Raw genomic sequence first — 12165 nt, 5'->3', positions numbered from 1 at the left:
GATCTACAAAGCTCTGTGTCTTCTATGGAGTTGGTGTGTTTGTCACTTCTGTGCATTTCCTGCTATTCCATATTTTACCCAGAAATGTGCATTTGTCATCTAAAACCTCTACAAGCAGCCTATACCACCAGCTACACAGTGAACAGTCGCTTTCATTCACGCGTCTTCTGCAAACATTCACGAAGGGTAGCCCTGAACATCAGCCGTCAACCTCATTCCTCACAACTGCTTGGTTACTTTAGATAATCTGACCAGAATTCCTTGTGGACCTTACACCTATCTCAGAAAGCGATAAATAGGTTAAGATGATTTATAAAAATATTTCACTTTAACCAGTGAGATCACAAAACACTTTACAGATGATGGCATTGCTTATTCAGGGGCTCTCACTGGAGCTCAATACCGACGAGAAGCCCATAGAACGACAAACCGTATTACTAGATTGATTTTGGATTTCAGAATATTATTCCTCTGATCCTCAATATGATGTTTTATGTAGAAAAACACAGCGTCCTTCAGAAGAAAGTCCAAAACGGCCTTTGGTTCTGTATGTAGGTATGTAGGATATTCATCAGTCCGTCACAGGAGCCACACCACAAATAATGTTTTTTTTTTGTATTTTCACAGTAACCTTAATGTCAAAGCACAATTATATATAATAAAAAAAAAACAAAAACAAAAAAAAACCAGAAACAAAACACAAATCTAGAACACATCATCTAGAATGTCACAAACAACCCCAGGCCTTTCTGGTTTGAATCCAACAACTGGATTGTCTGTGAAGCCGATCCAACTTTTCTCACAATCTCGCAGACACTGGAGAAACTCAAGGCTTCTTCATCTTCTTCACGGACGAGGAACTGGAAGCCGATTCCCTGCGTTTCCTCTGTAGAGAGCGAAATAAGGTAAAAAGAAAATGTTATGGATTTATACAAATGATCACAGAAATCAAGAGGAGTCGGCGGAAATGTTTGCTACATCCAAAATAATATCAAAAGCGCATTATGTTCATCGGCAAAAGGGCCAAAAAATGTAACAATATTCTAAAAATAAATTGTTTGAACTACACCTTTCTTAAGCAAGAATAAAGAATTCCATGGTATAGGACAAAAAAATAAAAGGTCTGCATATATAATTCCCGTGGCTTCACTTTATGTTGTGACATGCAACATTTTCCATACATTTTTATCCCATTACAGCGTTTAGATATCAAACTAGTTATTGTTATAATGTTCTTTTTTTACCCTGGTAACAAAGTACATCAAATGGCACCTGCCCCCCAACCCCACCTTAAAGAGCAGTATATATTTAGACATACTGGTTACAAATCCCTGCTTAAAACCTCTGAAACAGCAAGGGTTTTCTTTAAAGCTTTTTAGCGACAAGCAGCGCGGCATTAATTTCCTTCTGGTGGATCGCATGGGTCTCATTTGCATAATAAGATGACGGCATTTGCATGCGAACGGGCGAACCTTCAAAACTTTTCTGTTTATACCTGGAATTCTGTTTACTCAACTAATCAAAGAAGTTTACTTATAAAGTATTCGGGATTCACGTTTGCTGCTCAATTAATATTTTTATTACAATAGCAATAACCCCTTTCATTAATTAAGTCTGCTGATCAGAGTGTCTGACGTGCAGAGGTGATGCAGCTGCCACCGGCAGACACGTGGGAGAAGGTCATCATTCCCCAACACCATCCCTGCTAGAGGCAAGCGGCAGCGCACCCCCTCGGCTTGTTTCTATATAGCTTTTATGGTGGATACTCAACATATACACACACTAACGTATAATAGTTTGGGGTCACTTACAAATGTTCTTTTTGAAAAAAATGCTAATTTTGTCCATTAAAATGACATGAAATGGATCAGAAAATCAGTGTTAATTTTGACTAAATAAGTGACTATTGTAGCTGAAAACACATGATTTTTAGTGGAATCTCTTCATAGGCGTACAGAGGCCCTTTATCACTCCCATCACTCCTTTATCACTCCTGTGTTCCAATGGCAGGTTGTGTTCGCTAATCAAAGTTTACATTTAAAAGGCTAATTGATCGTTAGAAACCCTTCTTGCAATTATGTTACAGCTAGAAATGTCTTTGTTTTCATGAGTGACCCCAAACTTTGTGCATATATTCCAACACACACTGTAAAGGTAAGAGATGATGGCGGTTTTGTAGGTTTATTACAATATAAATGCTTTCGTAATAATACTCCAAATGCTTGATTGTGGTCTCATCTCAAAACTCAGAAGAGAACGCGTTTCTTTATAAGACGGCAATTACGGCCACTGGGACGGTCGGTCTCTCGGCAGAGCGTCCTCATGAAAGCCGAACGCGGTCTCTGCAGCCCCCCCGTTACAAGAAAGCACAGCCGGTAAAGCATGTCCTTCCTCCCGCCGCAATGACGTTAACTGCACCTCGTCTACGCTCCCTAAAATCTTTTCGTTACAGAAGCCGGGCAGCCCCCCCGCCGCAGAGAATCATCACCAGCAAACGGAAAAGATTCAAACAGCTTACCGGGGCGGCCTTTCCTCTCAAACTTCCAGCACTTATTTACATGACAAATATATTCCCAGCATCGCGCGGAAATAAAACCTCGTAGCTGGGAATTGGTATTATTCGATTAACCCTTTGGGCATCAGCAGGCGAGCCATGCGCAGCGCAGACTACACTGACAGCTGTCATTGACATTTAAATTCCTAAACAGGAACCGTTTTCTCATACAAAGGAAGGCGGCTAACAGGCAGGAGCCGGGAGGAGAACGTAATGGATCACTGTCTTTAATTATGTGTATAAACGGCCATTCTTCATTGCCTTCCACTCATTAAGCGGCTAAAACAAAGGAATCGCGCGTCACAGCATGAACGAGACTCAAGTGTTGGCTAATATTCATAAGACGGAAGACATTAAAGGATATGGTTCATTTTTCAAATGTGTCAGATGATCAAATTTATATATCGCCGGGGCCTGCGACTTCGCGAGAGCCCCCCCGGCAAGACGTTTACATGACTTTTTAACCCGTCACCTGCCAGGAGATTGGAGGAGTTGGGCCTATGTCATAGCGAGAATCATTCAACAATGTTCAACGTAAAAAAATATTATAAACATTAAATGTGATTTTTTTTTTATTTTTATTATTAAACAAGGCCCTTGTACTGTCTGTTATATATATATATATATATTTTTCTTTTATATATATATATATATATATTTTTCTTTTATATATATATATATATATATATATATATATATATATATATATTATACACACACAAAATCACGGTAAAATGATTATATCTATACACACATTTTGTCTCTTTATTCATACAATCTTACTCCTTTCGGAAAAGAAAGATTTTTCCCCCCATTTGATGTTAACAATGTAACTTGTAGGTTTCAAATCAGCTCAGAAAGCAGGGAGTCAGCGGGAGTGCAGCCGAAGAAAGCTTAAAAGTCATCTAATTCTGACTCGGAGCCTCAGACTTCATAGACTGGAGGTCTCTTTCTTTTGCCCATTAGTGGGCTGACTTCTGAGAACGGAACAAAGGCCTGTGGTGTGAGGCATTCTGGGACAGCCAACTCATTAGAGATGGATGACTGCAGTATGAGTTTAGGGAATCAAAAGCCGTTCTATTCTGGAGTAGCTGGCCGAACTTCGGCATGGAACTAATTTGCTCCAAGTTGGGCTTCGTCTCTGCAAGACCTTAAGTCTCCCTCATGGGGTCACTCGGGCTCAGGGGAATTTAGTTGGAGCTGAGGCGGTGGCAACAGGTACATATTTTACATTTTACCCCCAAATAACACCCCGTGTAACAAAGGAGAGATTAGGTTATTGAGTTAAAAGGCAATGGGATCCATAGAATAAATGGCACAAAGACAGGAGCCACAGGCATCCATAACTGGGGATAGGAAACCGCTAATGAGCCAGAAAGTCTCAGTGTGACCCGTTAAATCAGCTTCTATTAAAATTTCAACCAAAATTTACCATTATGTAGAGTGCACAAAGGCTCCCAGCGGTGGGCTCAAAGAAGAACGGACTCAAACAATGGTGCGAGTGTATCAAGAATCAATGCCATTCACTATTCAGGGCCAGTTAATCATTACACAGATAGCCACCACAGACTAATTGTTTTGCTTACAAAAATCACAAGTTTATCGGCAACCATTTGGGCTCATCGACTTCACTGCGCGCTTTCAAGGGCCCATCCTGGCAAGTATCTTCGCCAAGAAGTGTCGAGTTGGCCCTACATCAGCCACGATGCGGCCCGGGAGTCCAAAGCCAGGCCTGGATTTAGCTAAAGAGGTCCAATCTATTCCTATGACTTTGTTTGAGCCGCTCATGCCGGCATATGCAGAATTGTTATGGCCCTCGAGGCCCGGAGTTTGGTACCCTTGCCCTGCCCTATGCGGGGAGACTCCTTGGAAGAGATCCCATTGATTTATCTAAGGTATTACATAGGGCCGGCTTGGCCCTTCTTGCGGGAGCTCGCTGCTGTTTACCTTTTTATAATGAACGGTGAAGTCAGAGAGTTGGTTTCGATTTGCCGTAACAGCCCAGAAACACACAGCTTAGTGAATACAACCTCAAGAACAGTAACTATAATGCAACGGGAGTCACAGACGTGAAAAAGTCACACAAAAGAACAAAAGTCCATGGCGGCGCAGACTTAACATTATATCGGTAAAAAAATCCAACTTGCTACGAGCGCATGTGAAGCCCCCAAACTAATGCCGGCCTGTTTGGCTTCAGAAGAACCCCAAGCAGCGGTAGAAGGAAAAAAAGGACAAGCGGAGAGCGAGATGCCAGCGTCCCTCCGGCCATGTGTGCGATTTCTCTTCCAAGGTAGTGTAAAATGGTCACAGTGTGAATGCGCCTGACCTTTTGTCTTGAACTAATCTAATTGTGTCGTCTTTGTGTAATCAGCCGGTAAAGGTCAGCGCTGTATTTAACATGGGTCCTCCTTTAGGTAATGAATTTGCCTTGCAGTAAATTAACTTGATTATACTTCTTTGAAATATGTCAAAGACCAGGTCATGTTAACCATGAGAGCGCCGCGCTGCTTCACGCCTGTATCGCACTCCTGATTCCCCGCATCGCTTAGGTTATATCTCCCAAACCTAATCACAGGGAAGACAACCGGAGTCACGGGCTATCCACAGTGACCAGATCTGGGAAAATATACTTAAATATCATTGTTTCGAAGATGGGCCTCCCAGTAGGGGTGGTATTGGCACAATGTTGGCAAAGGGCAACATATAGAACCTGCGTGAAGCCGAAGCATTAGCCTTTGAGGGCTTGGGGTGCAGCCTGCATGCCCCCCAATTCTTCTGTATTAAATCACTATGAGCCCCTGTGCCTCAGCCAAAAGGTCCAACAGTGCAGGGGCCTTGATATTTTAACATTGGGCAGATAGAACATACCCACCACGGAGCTATTCTTGTTGTAATGGAAACTCGTGTGATGTTTTTACACGCTGGGGCAGTCTGGGATAAATAATAATAATAACAGCGCACCTACGATGGCGTTATTCATTCCGCAAGTTCTTATCAACCATTTAAAACCCATCCACAAGCTAATTCGGACTCCACTGTAAGTGGCGGTTTCCCAATTTTACCCTCTCTATGATCAAGGTCCTCGTTACAGAGGCTCGAAGCACAACATCAAACTTTAAAAGGGACCGGAAAATAATAATGATTCCCCCCGATCAGGGAGATTTTAAAGATTAAACAGATTACAGTGGGAAATAAATTACAAAATGATGTCATCGGTTGTCATCGATATTTTGCAGAAATAAAGCGATGATGTACAAGGCTTCAGGAATTAACATGCAAATGGATTCAGCTCTGCTACAGAGAAATCCTTGCATCGATCACATGGTGCGTGACGGGTCGCCGGAGTCACGGGACAAACGTTTCCGGCGTAAACCTTTGCCACGGTCAATACGGGGTGAGCGCCCATTCGCCCCGTACTAAAATAAAACTCCTTCCCCAGACTTGCACAACAGAAATACCAGGTTCTCGCGTCAAGAGCGGGGAACAAGGATCTTGTAGTAAGTTCATTTGTAGTTATCCCGGCGTAACTAAACCCATTTTTGTAAGAATTGTATGGAAAAAAAATGCAGTGAATATTTTTTCCTTTTCTTTCAAGGGGCTCCTTAAAGCCAAGCCAACGATGACCAACCCCACAAGTCCAGATTAACGCCTGTCCCTCTGCGGCTGACAGATAAGGTGCTTTCAATCTCCGGCTAAATCGCAGCACATTCTGCGTTTCTTTTTAAAGTAAGAAGAACATCATCGAGCTTCTACACCAGAGTAGACGTACGGGTATCGCGTATCTAAATACGGGAAGCGGCTCAGTCAGATGCTAGCAAGCTGCGGATTATTTTTTTAAATGGCATTATTGGCAGGGAGGTCAGATGACCGGGATATAACGTGTTACCGGGGTATCACAATGTGTTACCGGGGTATCACAATGTGTTACCGGGGTATCACAATGTGTTACCGGGGTATCACAATGTGTTACCGGGGTATCACAATGTGTTACCGGGGTATCACAATGTGTTACCGGGGTATCACAATGTGTTACCGGGGTATCACAATGTGTTACCGGGGTATCACAATGTGTTACCGGGGTATAACGTGTGGTCTATGAGTTAGAGGTTCCTGTGCTAAGGTTGCAGGTGACCAAAGGCAGAACACGGTCTTTGGAATCACTACAAGGGGTCTGTACTATTTCAATGTATGCTAATATAATAAATAAATAAAATAACCGCAGTGACCAAAAATAAGGAAACAAAAACAATGTACAGGTTTGTGTTTTTTTTTTTTTAAATGGGAATAGTCAATGAATTTATAACTAATGAATTCAATGTTTCTGATATCCCCGCTTCCCTTCCTAGTAACAAAGTATGGGGTTTCAATTAGAAATCATATTATATCATTTGTGGCCTAAACATCTTTTTGCCTTTACGCTCTGTACATACATTTGTACATACGCAGTCATTTGACGCTCTTGTCTGACTGATGTCACGGAAGGTTTCCTGCGGAGTTTCTCCATGATGTAAATATCATTTTTTTTTATTTTTACTGATCGGGTGAAAATAGCTGAGCATGGCTCTCTCTTTATCCTATATTTCCAAAACACCTTCATTTCTCTACAATGTAACTGTAAGTAGCAATATTTGTACAATGAACTACAATTTTCCTTATAAAACAATAAAATAAAAAAAAAAAAACCACAATTTGGTTACTAGGTTTTTCTTCTTCTTCTGTGTATTGTTTCTTAAACCGATCACTCATCGACTCACCGAATTAGGCGTCAATGGAGCTCCAACGACGTCTATGATGGGATCTTTTGCTTCTGTTTTAATCTCTTCCGTACCGAGGACGGTCTGGCTGTCGCCCACAGACCCGTCCACACTGGCGGCCGTGCCGGTGCTACCGGTTTTGGACAGCGCTTCAAAGCGATGGCGCAGCATTTGAAGTTCGTATTCGCAGTTGGAGAAAGCCTGCTTCAGCTCGTACAACAGCACCAGATCACTCCTCAGCTCGTTAAACATCTGTACAATCTCTTCTGTCGGCATCGGGTTCAAATCTATGGGAGGGAAAGAACGAGAAGGAATCGTGGATTAGACGTGCCTAATTACCTCTGATTTCTAACGGAACTCACAGATAGCGGACCGTATTTAAACTAAAGTCTTAAGCTACTCTTAAAAAGCTTGAGAGGTTTGTTTTATATAGAAATCAGAAGGTGTGAAACTGCTGCTGTGGATGAACTACAACTCCCATGATCCTCCAGTGCATATGGCTTCTTTGGCAAATCTGTCTGGTGGAGGATTATCAGATGGTTATCAGTAAATGATTAGTGAATCATCCCTCGGACAAACACGAATATTAACCTCAGCGTGGCGAGAACAGAACCGGCGAGACATCAGTCACTTTCTCCGCAGGTTATAAGAGAAAGGTTTATGAGAAAGCACCAGAAATACTTCATTTCATTCGCACCCTCGATGTGCGATACCGTTTCTAACAGCTGGGCAATAATTAATTAGAAGGGACTAAGCAGAAGAACCTGAACGACCTTCGCCCAGCTGTCCTGTTTACTCAAGGACTCAATTAGGATGGATGGAGCACAAAAAAGGCCAAAAATAGTGCATATTTTCTCCAAAAAATACCAATTTAATCAACCAAAAAGGGCAACGCAGGCGTATTGCACGGTAGTTCTTTTATTCATAAATACTCCTTTAAACATTAGCTTTTCCTGCCTGAATTAGGTTAAAAAAGCCCTATGCATCTTTTATATGCGTTCAAGAACCGTTTTTTTTTTTTTTTTTTTTTTAAACACAAAGATGTTATTTTAAAATCTCTACATACAACCGTTATCTCAAAATCCTCTGTATTAGTGGAAGAATAAAAAATATAGAGCCCGTCGGGACTACAAAAGAGCTCTCTGTGTGCATTTTCCTCCTTCTCGTCCCCCTTCCCCACTTCAGGTGCCCCCTTTTTTTTTTTTTTTCCATACTCACCTACTCCCAGTTCCGTTAGCATCTGATCCAGGGCTTTAATCTTCTTCTGTCCAACTGAGCTCGGCAGTTTCATCTGCAAACACAAAGGTAAAAAGAGAGCCACACAGCTCTCGGTTAGCCTTCGCTCACAGATTCACAGTTCAAAAGGTAGACAGATCTCTATTTTTTTTTGTTACATTGTACAGAAAGGGGAACCGTAGAGTAAAAAAAAAATAATGGAGAAATATAAAAAGGAAAAAAAGAGATGGGGGGGAAAAAAGGAGAAAAGAGAAAAAAAAAAAAAAAAAAAAAAAAAAGTTGCCGACGCCAGGGGCTCGTATTTTATCGGGAAGGGTTTGTGCCGATCTCATTGAAAAGATGCTGCAATCCATTCGGTTTTGCAGCTCTCCGCTGTAACCAAACGACTAACAAAGAGGAGAAGGATAAAGTTCACCTTTTCTGTTTTCATAAAACAACTTCCTGCGGAGGGAGGAAGATGAAAAGGTTTAAGCTATAGCATGTAACGTGAAATGCCCCGTTTGATTTCTTGTTCCTATTTAGCTAGGTTTTTAAATCCTTCTGGGCCAAAATGTTCTTCGCTTCTATTGTTTTTTTTTTTCTCTCCTTCTTCTTTTTAACCGGAGGAGCCCCAGAGCAGTAGGGATTCATTTAGCGGGCGATATAACAAAGAGCCGAGAAGTAAGTCGGCGCACAGAAGTGTGGCCGAAAACCCACAAAAGAAAGGACCAAGGAGTTAGCCGGCAGAGCAGAAAGCAGCAGGAGCCAGGCGAGGAAAGTGGGGCGAAGCGAATTACGAGTACTCATTAAAAAAAAAAAAAATAAGACTTTAGAAAGAATAAGAGAGAAGAAAAAAAACCCCAGCATCGTTTAACGGGGACTTGTTACCTATTGAATTTCATCGCAAAGATCACAGGTAACGGCGCAGCTTAAATTTTCACATCATCACAAGACGGCGGTCGACCGAGCCGCGGATTCAGCTTCCTCGCCTTTTCGCAGCGACTTACTGGCCTTTTGATTTAAAACGAAATTCAGCGGACTAACTCCGTGCGAATAATTATCAGGAGCCCGTGCGAGGAACGTAAGCGGCCACTAACCGGGCGGTAGGTCATGGGGATTCTTTTTTTATTTTTAATACTCGTGGGTTTATATTTCACTTGAGGCGTTCAATAGGAAGCGGAACTCGTGCTACAAGGTGGAGAATGTAGAGCACCGAGTATCGCAAAGGTTTAAATCTACACGAGAGACGCGCCTGTAAAACCCCGACTCTAAAACTATACAAAAAAAAATAAAAATAAAAAATACGGTTGGCTCCGTTACCGCCAGAAAGCACCAAATCCTCGTGGAGGTCTGAGGGAGCCTTCGTATAAAGAAAATCCCGCTAAAAAACATGTGAAATGCTGGCAACATTCATCCTGGGACAGCCAAGCGGCTACAAACATTTTTGGTAGGCAATACACACACACACACAGTGCATGAAAGGATCACAGAAAGGATCTAGTTGGGGTAGAAAGGCAAAGTAATGCGGTCACCCTGGTGGCTATGTAAGGAACTGCAACAAAACAAACAACGTTGTAAAGGCAGAGCGTCCCAAGACGGCAATTGCCCCCACCCCTTGTCATTCCTCCCCACGTGGAGGTAACAGGTAATCCAGCGAGAATTACAGCCACCAGAATAATACCCCCGGGGGCTCGGATATGATTTCAATTGATTTGGTCCTTAGCAATCATATTTATGTCAACAGCGATACTCTGGAGAACCAGCTATGTGTAGATCAAGTGGATACTTCGACGTAAAACACAGATTATTCTCAAAGAAGTGGAAAAAAAACACCCTAATCACGTTTCTAGTGGGTTTCGCTCTCTGCCCCGTAAATATAATCAATTAATCTTTCCACTAATTTTTCTTCTTTTTTTGCACACTGCCCTCTCTTCCGCGCGGAAAGACTTCATTGGGTCCCGGGAAGCAGAGTATATTTTAATTTTACCATCATTAAGAAAAATGTTATGATTTATGTGGCTGCTGTCGGACTAATATCTTTAAAATTTAGCCGGGGATGGCGATTCATCTTAAAGAGTGATGAAGGTTGATTGCTCTCCATGCAAAATGTATTAAAAGTAAATGAGGAGTCTATTACTCACAGAGCGCTCATAATCTGTTAGGTAAGCTCCGTTAGCTAAACACATTTAGAAGTGTCGTTACAGGACGGCGGACCGAGGTGGCCAGCGGGGTGGTGGTAGGAGGGAATGATTAACTCCTCGGGTCCTGTAACATCAACCGAGACCCCCAAGCCTAGAGAATGCCGCGAAAACACCGCACCTCTGCACCAAAATCAACAATATAAAAAAAAAACACTTTTATTACCTAAATTTAAAAGCAACAAACTATGTACACGTAAGAAATCGTGTGGTTTATTTATGCTACCATTCAAAAGTTTGGGGTCAAATGTTGCACATTAAAATAACATGAAATGGATGCGAAATACAGCAGACAGGGTTAATGTTCTAAATGATTATTGTAGCTGGAAAGGGCTGATTTTTTATGGAATCTCTTCATAGGCTTACAGAGGCCATTTATCACTCCCATCACTCCTGTATCACTCCCATCACTCCTGTATCACTCCCATCACTCCTGTATCACTCCCAATGGCACGTGAGATGGAATGTTCAAACTAGGGATATACCCACTAGTCTTTGGATGTTATATTTTTAAATTACTATTTTTTTCACTTGAAATCACACACACACACATTATATATATATTTATATGTAATTTCGAGTGAAAAAAAATAGTAATTTAGAAATAAAACATCCACACATCCACATTTTCCAAAATGTTTAGTAAAAAGATTACTTTATTGGGTTGCGTACACAAATAATTTCTGAACAGATATTAAAAAGCCGCACTCAATAACTGGTGAGCATTACTTTGAATGTGACGTTCCCAGGTATTTTAGAGATAACCTCGCCTGCGCTTGTCATACCCGTCCTGAGATTTACGGACAGGCCCTGCTACGCAAACTAAAAGGACTAAAATAAGTGAAAATTCCTTACTTTCAAAATGGACCAAAAATGCCCAAACCTTTACTTTAATTTTGTGCATATTTGTGCCGAATAACCCCCTCCCCCCAAAGCAATCTGAAATATGTATATTTGTACTCTACAAAATGAACGGGGTTTTAGCCAAATTTGTTTCAGCAAGATTTTTATTAAAGAGCCGTCTTTATGCGTTCCGTTCGATTAATCTCCTTGTGTCATGTGCTTTTTTTTTTGGCCTTGGCGTATAGTTTGATGAGTAGTAACGTGTGATCTTCAGACACGGCTCCTCCAAAAAATAAGAGCGTAAGCATTTTACACAGGCGTCACTGTAGCCGTCTACGACCGCGTCTTGTCTCTAGGAAGCCGTTATACGCGTCTCTTCTTGGCTGGTGATCCTCTGGCAGAAGATATCCTGACAAGTCTCTGTGGGCTTCTTAATTGACCAAAGACAGCTCCGCCAACTATAATAATTCCATCACCTGTACTTTCGCTATATTTTTAGGGACGTTCCTTGCCATGGAGCTGGTAAACCGTAACTTTTGCTACAGAAATTGATTAGCTGGCATTTCCCCCCCCCCTTGTACTTGATTTTTTTTTTAAGGTT

At 41.7% G+C, this 12165-nt stretch overlaps 1 protein-coding gene across 1 annotated transcript in view; it reads right to left on the bottom strand.

Annotated features, from left to right (window-relative positions):
* Positions 1–296: 296 nt before the first annotated feature.
* Positions 297–12165, bottom strand: part of DMAP1 (DNA methyltransferase 1 associated protein 1) — a 28119-nt gene continuing 16250 nt past the window's right edge. The window contains exons 10-12 of the mRNA XM_053469366.1: positions 8527–8599; positions 7309–7595; positions 297–886 (exon numbers count right to left, since the gene is read on the bottom strand). Coding sequence (XP_053325341.1) covers positions 827–886; positions 7309–7595; positions 8527–8599 — 420 coding nt within the window. The 3' untranslated portion in view covers positions 297–826. The remainder of the gene's footprint in view (positions 887–7308; positions 7596–8526; positions 8600–12165) is intronic.

The sequence above is a fragment of the Spea bombifrons genome, chromosome 6, assembly GCF_027358695.1.
Source record: "Spea bombifrons isolate aSpeBom1 chromosome 6, aSpeBom1.2.pri, whole genome shotgun sequence".
NCBI lineage: Eukaryota > Metazoa > Chordata > Amphibia > Anura > Pelobatidae > Spea > Spea bombifrons.
The sequence above is the reverse complement of the archived record's forward strand: the minus strand, read 5'-3'. Positions and strand labels throughout refer to the sequence as shown.